The 12730-nt window shown below is 39.5% G+C and overlaps 1 protein-coding gene across 1 annotated transcript in view; it reads left to right on the top strand.

Annotated features, from left to right (window-relative positions):
* The window catches only part of LOC126455875 (protein Wnt-10b-like), a 196669-nt gene that overhangs the window by 33958 nt on the left and 149981 nt on the right, over positions 1 to 12730 (top strand). The window contains exon 2 of the mRNA XM_050091635.1: positions 9158 to 9496. Coding sequence (XP_049947592.1) covers positions 9158 to 9496 — 339 coding nt within the window. The remainder of the gene's footprint in view (positions 1 to 9157; positions 9497 to 12730) is intronic.

Below are 12730 nucleotides of genomic sequence, written 5' to 3'. Positions count from 1 at the left end.
CACTTAAAGTAGTAAAGGAGTTTTGCTATTTGGCGAGCAAAATTACTGATGATGGTCGAAGCAGAGAGGATATAAAATGTAGACTGGCAATGGCAAGAAAAGCGTTTCTGAAGAAGAGAAATTTGTTAACATCGAGTATTGATTTAAGTGTCATAAAGTCGTTTCTGAAAGTATTTGTATGGAGTGTAGCCATGTATGGAAGTGAAACATGGACGATAAATAGCTTTCGAAATGTGGTGCTACAGAAGAATGCTGAAAATTAGATGGGTAGATCACATAACTAATGAGGAGGTATTGAATAGAATTGGGGAGAAGAGGAGTTTGTGGCACAACTTGACTAGAAGAAGAGATCGGTTGGTAGGACATGTTCTGAGGCATCAAGGGATCACAAATGTAGCATTGGAGAGCAGCGTGGAGGGTAAAAATCGTATAGGGAGACCAAGAGATGAGTACACTAAGCAGATCCAGAAGGATGTAGGCTGCAGTAGGTACTGGGAGATGAAGAAGCTTGCACAGGATAGAGTGGCATGGAGAGCTGCAACAAACCAGTCTCAGGACTGCAGACAACAACAACAACAACAACATTAGCTGATGAGGAGATTGAAGGAATATATTCCATAGGGCGTCACAGAGATGCTGTACGGAGGGGCATGTGATTATCACAGCGCTCCCCCGGCCGTTTTGCCGACTTTCCAGACAATGGAACGGCTACTCCTCAATCAAATAGCTTCTCAGATGACATCGCAACACAGAGTGAATCCCGTACCAGTCCTTCCACCAAGGGAAAAATCCAGTTCCGGATTCGGACCCGCGTCCTCCGCATGGCAGCCATCTACTCTGAACGTTCAGCTACAAACGCAGACTTGAGAGAATATATGGGGACATAAAAGAAATAATTCAGATCATATACGGGAATGAGAGTATAATTGTTATGAGAATTCGAATTCGTTAGTAAGAAACGAAAGAGAAGTAGAAATAGTCAAAGATAATGGACTGGGGTAAAGGAATAAAAGGGTTAGCTTGAAACATCCCGTTAGAAAAATTTATGAATGATTGTGCTGATAAAACCATTACGTTATTTGATTTTCAAACAGCTGAGCAAAACTGAACGTGCACAGACATTTCTCTCTTTACTTATTCACATCATCAATAAACTGACACACAATATTTTTAGCACAACGGAATCTAACTTTCAATAATCCCTACAAAAGAATGGCCCTGACTAACAATAACCCAAAACCTAAACCTTTCATGAATCACTTACCTTACAAAAATCTTCGTTACTCGAACTACTGCAATACAGCCAGCGCCAATACTGCCAGCTAAATAAAAGATTCTAACTACTGAAGTCACTAACTACTGATAGACATAGTTAGCAAATGAAAGATTTCGACAGAGAACAAGCAATGTATTTACCCTAATAGTGTTCAAAAGTCGTTGTATAAATATATATCAGTTCATGACATCCAGTCTTACAAATTTACTGTCTCTGATGGACACACGTCCAGATCATCCGCTCTCAAAACTCCGCCATCTCTCTCCCCACATCCACCACTGCTGGCAGCTCACCTCCAACAGCACAACGCTACGAGCTGTTCACATCCAACTGCCCAACACTACAATAGCGAATATTACAACAATGCCAACCAGCCACAGACTGCACACAGCACAGCCAATGATTTTCATACAGTGTGCTACGTGGCGTTACCAATATAAATACCTAAACAGGCTACTTATAAGCTGGCTACTAAAATTTTGCATGCAGCATAATTTCTAATCATTACTAATAATTTATTGAAGGATTGTGTAAGAAGACTATAAACGCGGAAGAGTGATAGAGACACTGGAACTTTTGAGAAAGACTGTATAATGATAAAATGGAGCTTTAGAAATTATAGTTTACTCTACAAAATATTAGTAGAACTAATTGCGGATTCTGACCTTAATCTACTGGTTAGATTGAAGCTAAAGAAATTGTAGCAAGGTATCAAATTAAAAAGATGAACATGGATAATTTATGAGAACCAGAGGTTGTCTTAGGATTTCAAAGAGAGCATTAGCTCAAACAGGAGAAAGGAGTACGATGGAAGACAAACGTGAAGCTTTGAGAGATGAAATAGTGTAGAGGAAGTACATGAAGACACGCCATGCCTGATACTTGGGAAGAATGTGACAGTGAAAGACCTAAATACGACCAAAGAAAATGGATTAGATGACATTGCATCAGAATAACTGAGATCTTTAGGAGAACTTCCCGTGATAAAAGTATTCCTGCCAATATGCTAGATTTAAGAGACAGGCCTAATAACCGCAAATCTTAATAAGGCTGTAATAATTCCAGTTCCAAACAAAGCAGGTGCTAACAGGTGTCAAACTACCTAATCATCACAGTAATAAATGATGGATTCAAAACACTGGCACTCATTACTTACAAAAGAATTCTGCTATATAGAAGCCAACCTTGAGGAAGGTCAGTTTGGCTTCCGAAAGCACGTAGGAATATGCGAGATAGTACTGACCGTATAACTTAACTTAGGAGACAGACTGGATGAAAACACAAATTATAATGTTTTGTAGGTTTAGAGGAAGTTTTTGACAGTGTGTTACTTGAGTACATTCTCTGACATTTTGAAAGCAGCTGTTATAAAATTCAAGGAGCGGAAGGTTATTTACAGAAGCCTTACTGCATTGATAAAAGTCGAACGACATGAAAGGGAAGCAGTAGTTGAGAACAGAGTGAGATAGAATCGCAACCTGTCCCCAGTGTTGTTCAATCTGTGCACTGAGTAAGTAGTGAACTAAACTAAAAAGTGATTTCGAAAAGTAATTAAAGTGCAAGTAGTAGAAATAAAAGCTTTGCAGTTTGTTTGTCGATGACATTCTACGAAGGAATTTCGGAAATTAAATTACACATTACGAGTATTTTGGCAGACCAAGTAACTTTTACTGTTTGCCACGCTACGCCTTACAGATCTATGGCACTATTTTTCAACATTGTCACCAAGCTTCTGTAAACATCGCTCGGTACATTCTACCAACTGTTCAGTTTCTCCCCGATAGAAAACCGCTACTTGGCCACGGAGGCTTTCGAGAACCGTTGTGTGAACATCCTCATCGTTGCAAAATCTGCGACTGATGCGATTCAGTTCATTAGTTGCCTGGACATTGTCCTCTTGGTCTATGTCGATGCCCTTCCTTCCCGATCAGTATCACTCATGTCTGTGCGGTCTTGACAGGTTGTCGCACCATTTCACAACCTGTGGACGTGACACTGCGTTTGGTCAATATACGGCCAGCATTTCTCTGTGAATCCTTGTGCATTTTAGCCGTTTAACCCACAAGAATCGTAATGTTCAATGTACTTCAAGTTTGTAGGGTATTCCCAGTTGCTGCACCATTGCACCTGTTATCCGTGTCGCAGCAGAACTGTGTTTGCAGACAACTCAGAACATGTATTCTCTTCTGACAATGAGCCTCTCTTGTTGCGTAATTTTCTCAGCGTGGGACGTGGGACGAATTTTATAACTATTTTTTATAACACTTGTAATTCTGTCAGAGACCGCAAGGACATTGAAGGCGAATAATGAACGGACTGAACAATGTCTTGAAAATAGATAAATCAAATATCAACAAAATTAAAACAAGAGAATAAAATGTATCTATTTAAAATATGAGACACTGATCGATTAATATCAGGAAACGTACTATTGTAGTAAACGAGTTTTGTTATTTGAGCAGCAAAATAATTCATAGGCGAGCTAGGGATGATAAAAATGCAGAATTCCAATAGAAAAATTTGTTAACATCTAAATAAATTTAAGCGTTAGAGAGTCTTTTCTGAATGACATGTCTGCTTACATTTGGTGTAATGGATCGTACATTTACTGGATGTTATATTGTAATGGTGGGTCTGTGGTCTGCAGCAATTTCAAACCCTAAGAAATATTTGATTACAGTTTTAATCGATAAGATATGTTTTGGAATCATCCATTACTTTCCAAATTAATTGCAGACAAATCCCCAGATAGTTCCAAATAGTAGTCTATGGTAGTAGCTCTATATAGTTTCAATACGTTATTAGGATTTCAGTGTGGACTTCCTGGACTTAATAATAATAACAATAGCAATATACTTGCTATTATTAATGTGAGGCATAAGTAATGACCAGAAAATAAAATAAAAAAATGAAAAATTATAGGTTATCGCATTTCTAGTTGAATAGTTTTATGTTCCATGGATAATTTTGCACAATAAATCGTAATGATGTGGAAAGAGTCATTATACATTCACATCGCAAATTAATTTGTAAATATAGCTAAATGCTGAACATTGTGTTCGCATCCAGTTATTTAGGAAATAAATGTGTTATCCCAAATCATGTTTTATCGATTAAAACTATAAGTGTTTTATTTATTTTTTATTTTATTAATTTACTTTTCTTAAATGCACAGACGCGAATTAGTAATTCCTACCCACCACCTTTTACAAATTGCAATAATAGATGGAGTTGTCAAGGAGAAACTTTTTCAGTTTGTTTTCAGATTTTACTTTGCTGTCTGAGATTTTATATCACTGGGTATGATTAAAATTGCATTACTTGATGGAGAAATGCATCCATAGTAGTAGCAGGCGACCATTCAGATTTGGAAAAACGTTCAAATACAGAATTGTCTTGACCGCAAAATTCTTTATTGAGCATTACGCCTTTCAAAATTTCATCGTCAGACTCAAGCTGTGGAATAAAGTCTACAAGAAAATTAACGATAGCAAATATGTACATAATAACTTAAGTATGCATCTCAGTATTCTATATACGGAAATTTCAATTAGTATCATACTTGCATTAAAATCAAACTTTAGTACAAAACTCACGAATGTGAGCACATACACTGAGTACAATACAGATCTCATGTCTTGTAGATGTATTTGACGGTGCCATTGTCTACTCGAATAGAGTGAGAGCCAAACTGACCTGTACGTGGCGCTAACATTAACCATAGAAAGCAAGGCAAATAATTTTACAAACAACTCTGCATTTGCGAAGATGAATTTATGCTATTTTTACGGAGCAGACACTCATAAACTTACAGCACCAAATTTGCTTCATTAGGTAACATCGTGAACAAGGTTACAGAGATAATAGTTAATAAATAATCAGAAACAGGAGACCTATTTGCAGCCAGTGCCGGGTGTGGTGAAATGTAAACATAAAACCCATATAGATGAGAAATAAAATGTAAGTTGTGAAGGAATAAGTTTAGGACCGCTACTAAATAAAGTGTTACATACTATCACCAAATATAGTCATATTACAATAGACGAACATATAATAAATGGCATGTAAAAGAACAATTTAGGTGAGCCCAGATTAGTGGCAACAACTTGAAATAAATAATGAACTATTATACAGTAAATGGATTTTCGTAATTTTTTTCACTTAATGGTGTAGTATTAGATCATATAACTGTCCAGCGGTTACCAGTTTACAACCACCACAAAATGAAATGTTTTATGACTATGGCCAACTGCACAACAACCTACGCATCAGTTTTTGTCAACCAGTGATCGTAACTTTACATCCCCAGAAACAATACGCTAAGATGTTTTTGGATATTCTCAAGCATCTACTTCAAGCAGATCTGTTGCACCTTCTGATAAAATAAAGAAAAAATTGTAATATTTGCTTCTATTTTATTTCAAATTGTTGCCACTCTTCTAGGCTTACCTAAATGGTTGTATGGTACATCATCCATTATTTGTTCTACTGTTGGAATGATTATAATTGTTCATACTCATGTAACATTTCATTTTGTGATGGCTGCAAACTGATAACAGCTGGACAGTTGTGTGATCTAATACTACATGATTAAGATAAAAAAAAATTAAAAATCCCTTTTATTGCACGATAGTTCTGTTTCATTTCAAGTTTTTGCCACTAATACGGGCTCACTTATGAGTCTGTTAAGTCTTTTATTATAAATGCGTGTATTGAAATATGATTACATTTGGTGATACTATGTAACATATTATTTAGTGGCTGTTGTAAACTTATTCCTTCACAACTTACATTTTATTTCTTATCTATATCGGTTTTATGTTTGCATTATGCCACACCAGTTATTGGTTGCAAATATGCCTCCTGTTCTGATTACTGACTAACAACTATCTCTGTAACGTTCTTTTCGATGCTGTCTAACGACGCACATTTCATGCTGTCATCATATGAGTTTCTCCTCCATAAAAATAGCGTAAATGTATCTTTGTCATGTTGTTCACGAGATTCTGACATGTACTTAATCGCAGTGCACAGTTGTGTGTAAAGTTACTCTTTGGCTTGCTTTCTGTGCTTAATGCTTTCTGTTTGGCTCAGGCTTCATGCGAATAGACAACGACACTGTCAAATACGCCTACATGAAGCGAGGTCTGTATTGTGTACAGTCTATTTGCCCACTTTCGTGAGATTTGTACAAAAGTTTGATGTTAATGTAAGCACAATAATAATGGAAATTTCTGAATATAGAATAGTAACATGAATACTTATGTTTTTATGTACGCATTTGCTATCATTAATTTTCTTGTACAGTTTGTGCTTCAGCTTCAGTCTGATGAAATTTTGAAATGAAATTAGGAGACCAAGACCTTTCTATGTTCCAAAATTGATTAAAATTTTTTGTTGGAGCATTGTGTACGCCTTTCAGTGCTAACAACAACCATAACATGGAGTAATAAATGTTATTTTTCCCTTTGGTGTTGTAATTATGTACATCATTATTTCTTTTTAACTGTAGTGGATTAGTTGCAACAAACTTCATGAGGGAATAAATATACTGTGAAGCAATAGTGATGGTCAAGGGTGAACACAACATTATTATTATTCTCGCACTTTTTGAACAACAAAGACTTTCTTTCTTAAAGATGAGTTACCCCAGAACATTATTCCGTATACTATTAATGAATGAAGATACACAGAATATGGTAACTTACTGATTTGTCTTTCCTCAAGATCTGCAATGATTCTAAGGGAAACTGTACCCGAACTAAGTTGTTTTAGGTGTTTCAAAATATGTTTTCCCAGTTTAAATTCTCGTTGATATAGACACCTAAGAATTTTGGAGTTTCCAGCCTATTTACCATTTCCTCATCTTGTGTTACACTTAACATTGGTGTAGCCCCTAGATGTGCAGAACTGAATATGTTGTGTCTTTTTAAAAATGACGTTGAGACCATTTGCCGAAAACCAATCAATGATACTTTTAACAACATCTTTTACCCTTTCTTCCTCTTCTGAATGTATGCTTGCATTGATTAGAATACTGGTGTCATCTGCAAAAAGAAATAATTCTGGTTGTTGCATATTAGATGGAAGATCGTTTGCATATATGGGGAACAATGATAGACCTAAGAGTGAGCCTTAGGGAATCCAGTACATGATTTCCCATAGTCAGTATTGCGTCCCCATACTATACTGGTTGAATTTCGAAGTACAACTCTCTGTAGTCTTTTGGTTAGATATGACATTATCCATTGGTTGGCTGTTCCATCAGTCCCATAAAATTTCAATCTATCTCGGAGAATACTGCGATTCATACAGTCAGAATCATAGAATGGGCGCAGAAAAGATCAATAGGCGCTCTTTTACTATTTAATGCCTGTAAAATTTGATGTGTGAACTCTGCTGGAACCGGAACTGTGATCTTCTGAGGATATTATTGTTGCTAATGTGAGATATTATTTCAGAATATATCACCTTCTTAAAGGTTTTGAAAAATGGTGTCAGCAATGAAACAGGTCGGTAGTTACTAACATCTCTCTCTCATTACTCCTCTTAAAGAGGGGTTTAATGATGGCATATTTCAGTCTCTCTGGAAAAACGCGTTGAATTTTTTATGTATTGCGTATTCTAGATGAGACTGGGCTCATTATGCGTAAACAACTCTTTAGCACACTGCTGGAACCACCGTCAAAATCAAATGAGCTTTTATTTATGATATAATGTATAATTTTCTTCATTTCAGAAGGATAAGTTGGTGATATATTCGTGTGGTTGAATTTTATACGTTGTTAAGGGTTTTTCCGTCGTAAGCTTACTGCACTTTAACCAAAGAGAATTTTACATCAAATGCCTTTCGATTTTATTTATAAAGCATCTTCCGTGATTATTCTGGAAGTTGAGTATATATGTTTGTACGTTTTTGGATGTTTTAGATTAAAAACAGCGTTTGGTTATGATGTTGAATGCAAATTACTTACGGTGTAGTTGCCTCTAGTTCACATATTCTCCAGACCACTCCTTCCCCCCTCCTTGTCAGCAGTGGCTAACGTCGAAAGTGTGCGTTTCACATATACGATTGGAAGTTTTTGCCATTCTGCAGTATTTCTTGCGCTGCATTTTCGTTATTTACACTTAACCTCGCGCTTGTTAATCCAACTATGGTTATATGTGTTCTCACTCTGCACAATATTACAGTATTTATATTTGTTCGTTTGTTTTCGTGTAGGTTGTGAGCGTTGCTAACCTGTGAAACTACGCTTTTTTAATAATTAAGTCGCGCGTCTCTCTCTCTCTCTCTCTCTCTCTCTCTCTCTCTCTCTCTCTCTGTGTGTGTGTGTGTGTGTGTGTGTGTGTGTGTGTGTGTGTGTGTGTGTTTGTGTGTGTTTAAGAGGCGATGGGGAGGGAGAGGAGAGATTTGTTTCATTTCTGTTATGGTTTTTTGACTGTGGCAGTTTACTTGTAAAGTAAGGAGTTTTTTGTTGGTGTTTGGCCTATGATTTCCATGTCTGTGTGTCTGGTGGTAATTTTGTGTTGGATATTGAAAAATTGAAATAATAACAATAAACAATTATTATTATTATTATTATGTACTGTTGATGTGTTATGCGTACTGCAGTGTTGGGCTGTCAAGAATGTCTCGTTAGGTGTAAGTGAAGGCCAGAAGCCCTAATATTGCCAGATGAAATAAAAGCATAAATAAAGAACTAAGTAAGTGTTAATAACAGATTTTAAAATGACACAAATATTCATAATTGATGAAATATGTGTCATCTCCTGAACTGATGGCTCCCAGAAACAAAGTTTGTTCCAGGCAAGTGAAAACAAAATTGGTGAAATTTTGCGATTTTAGGTAAAAGCAGCTGTGCGGCGTTCTTTCTGTGCCAGGCTGTGAGAAGTGGCGAGAGGTGGACGCGCTCGACGAGGACGAAAGGCATACAAAATTTTTCCCTGCAAAACGAACGACTGAAATACGCGCCAAGTGCGGAAAACTGCCGAGTGAAAAATCGCAGCAGGAAAAACTTCACCGAATTTTGGGAAATTCGCCGAAATTTTGCAGGGAAAACTTGCAAACCGACCCGGAGATCAGCGGGCCAGAGGAGGTCCTGCGCCGCGGCAGCGTCCGTCGCCATGGCAACGGCGCGATTCCGCCACACATGCGCACAGCGAACAGGGTGTGGCCGCCACCCGGTCGCTCCCGCGGCACGGAGGGAGGGGGCGCGCGCAGTAAATGCAGCCAGCCGGACCGTCTGCACTGCCCTGGCACTACGACTACGTGTCATAGAGCCACCTGGTGTACCAAGCATCTGTCTGCATTGTAGGCTGTGTGGATTGCTGGCAGTGTCGGGGATAGGGGGAGCAATGAGAACCAAGGGCGTTCAATAAGTAATGCAATAGATTTTTTTTCTCAGCCAATTTAGGTTGAAAAAAATGCAAAATTTTTTGTGGGACATCGTGAATATTTCCAATTCAGCTCCTGTGGTTTCTTGAAGTTCTGACAGGTAGTGACGTCATACGTAGCCCTGAAAAAGGAATCTGTAACGGAGCCGTGTTACAAGTAGAGAGCTGTCATTGAGTTTCATTTAGCGGAAGACCAGAGCATCACAGACAATGATAAGCACTTTCAGAATGTCTACGGAGACCTGGCAGTGAACAAAAGCAAGGTGAGTAGTTGGGCGAAGCGTATGTCACCATCAAAAATGGTTCAAATGGCTCTGAGCACTATGGGACTCAACTGCTGTGGTCATAAGTCCCCTAGAACTTAGAACTACTTAAACCTAACTAACCTAAGGACAGCACACAACACCCAGCCATCACGAGGCAGAGAAAATCCCTGATCCCACCGGGAATCGAACCCGGGAACCCGGGCGTGGGAAGCGAGAACGCTACCGCACGACCACGAGATGCGGGCATGTCACCATCGCAAGAAGGTCGCGCAAACCTCTTGAATTGCTTACTCGTTACGAGGCTGATAGTGACAATTTTTTGTCGAACATCGTCACAGGCTCGATGAAACATGGGTTCATGGCTTCGAACCGGAAGCAAAATCCAAGGGGTGGCACCACACCATCCCTCCCCCGAAGAAACAGTTCAAACCGCACCCTTAGCCGCTAAAGCCTTGGCGACGGTCTTCTGGAACTGTACTACTTAATGTCCTCCCAATGACCAACTCTGAAGTGTATTGTGCTACCCTTAGGAAACTGAAGAAACCACTTCATCGTGTTCGTCGCTACAAAAATGCAAACAGACTTCTCTTTCTCCATGACAAAGCGAGGCCTCGCAGAAGTATGCGCATCCGAGAGGAGCTCACAACACTTCGGTGAACCGTTCTTTCTCATGCATCCTGCAGTCCGAATTCGCACCTTCCCACTTCCATGTGTTTCGTCCAATGAGTAATCACTCCGCTGGAAGAAGTACGTGGATGATGGGGAGGTTATTCATGCAGTCAGATGTTGTTTCCGACGTCGACGAGTGGAGTATTGCTATGCGGGGAATAAAGGTCCTCCCAGTAAGCGGGGTAAGGCCGTCGCATTGAACGGAGATTATGTTGAAAAATGTTTTGTAGCCAAAAGCGTGGGGGATAATGTGGTATACAGTGTGAGTCGCGTAAGACGTAACACCCCCTTTATTCCGGCGGGGGGGGGGGGGGGGGGGGGCATTGCACGTATCGGCATGCGGTTTTCGGCGAATCATAGGGGACTGTGACTGTGGGGCACATGCGTTGGTACATGCACAATAATCACTCCGTTTATATTGACCGAGATAATGAGGCAAATACATGTTTTTAAATGGGACGCTATACTTTTTTACCACAATGTGAACGCTCTGGAAAAGACGCGTATAGTGATGTAACGCATGTTGCTATTGTGATTCAAACTTTGCTTAAAAGAGGGCGGATGAGGATGTACCTACGTAGTGTAGGCCGTGCATGCTGCATAGAGCACGGCAACTCGGCCTGCGGGTCGCGCGAGGCGCGTTTACGGTCTGCAGCCGCTTCCGACCGCCTCGACCTTCAATCGCACAATATTTCCCAGCGTATTTTAAGCAAAGTTTGAATGTGTCCCACTTGCCAACAACGCTCATTACACCCGGAGGGTCACCCAGCCAAATGCTGGACAAGCCCGACAGCGCCTAACTTTAGTAATATGACTGCAACCGGTGTCACCACTGTGCCAAGGCCGTTGGCTTTGCATGCATTTAACCAAAAAATAATAGAGTAACGGACGCAATCTTAATTTTGATAATATTCTCTTTGAATCGTGCGATGTGTATATTAATCTGACAGGTTAAATTATGTCATTGACTGATTGCTAAAATAAGAGAACAAAAAGGAACATGAAACTATATCATGAAATTTAAATGATATTACAACATTCCAGGCAGATATCGACGCGCGTTCACAGGATGACCATACCTGCAGCCTACAATAAACCCGACACGGTTTGAGGACTCCACAGGTAGGACCCGCCAGTCACAGAAAGTTGAATACGCCAAGACTGATAACGAAAGACCCCTCTCCCGCCCTCCTCTCCCCAACAAGATAAAAGTATAGAAGGACTGACTTCTCGACTGAAGGAGGAAGTGACTGAAAAAGCATCCCCTTTATTTACACATTCTAAAAGCCACAGTCAGCAGATCTGTTTTCACAACCATTATGCTGATCACGTTGATTGCAAACTTTGATTTTATATTGTGTAAATTTTGATATTAACGAATTTGTGAATGTATGTTGCCTTTACAGGTTTCTTAAAGCAGTTGCGTGAAAAATGCATTTCACAACCTTTCACACGAATGCTTATCAAATGTTGTATGACTCCTAATTTTCTTGTTAGTGTTATCATATCCTTAGACATCTCCGTCTATCTATTCAGATACACTTTATCCAGCCAGTGTAGGGTCGAGACTGGTTTGATACTTATCCAAAATACGTGGAGAACAAGCGTACCTATATACTGGTTATTATTACGACGGAGGCGATATTGCCAAAAGCAGTTAAAGCTGCCTCCAGCTCCCTTTGCCCTACCTCATCCCCCCTGGTGGAGGAATCCATTTTTTCTGCGCCTATTGTACACTGCATGGTCAGATGTTACAACATTTTTCAAAGTGTTTGCGAATCGTATCACTTTTGTAAGACTTGTGAGCCAGACAGATATTTACCTAGGTGGATGTGGAAAACCTACTAAAAACCACGTCCATGTCCGCCACGCGGACTCGACTTGTCAGGGAAGAGTGCAATTTAACACGCTTAGCTATCTGGGAGATACCAATCGTATGCATCTGTGACACTCTATAGTGGGAGTGACTGCAACATAGATATGGGGAGGGGTAGGCTGTAACAAACTGAGCAACCAGCCCCTTGCCTGTGCGTGGGTAAGTGTTTTACAACGACCCATAGGTTTCGTAACAGCTAAATAGCTAGTAAATAAATGACATATTTAAAAACATTTTATTCTTCCTTGC

Source organism: Schistocerca serialis, chromosome 2 (genome assembly GCF_023864345.2).
Source record: "Schistocerca serialis cubense isolate TAMUIC-IGC-003099 chromosome 2, iqSchSeri2.2, whole genome shotgun sequence".
Classification (NCBI taxonomy): domain Eukaryota; kingdom Metazoa; phylum Arthropoda; class Insecta; order Orthoptera; family Acrididae; genus Schistocerca; species Schistocerca serialis.
This window is presented reverse-complemented; position numbering and strand designations above follow the sequence as displayed.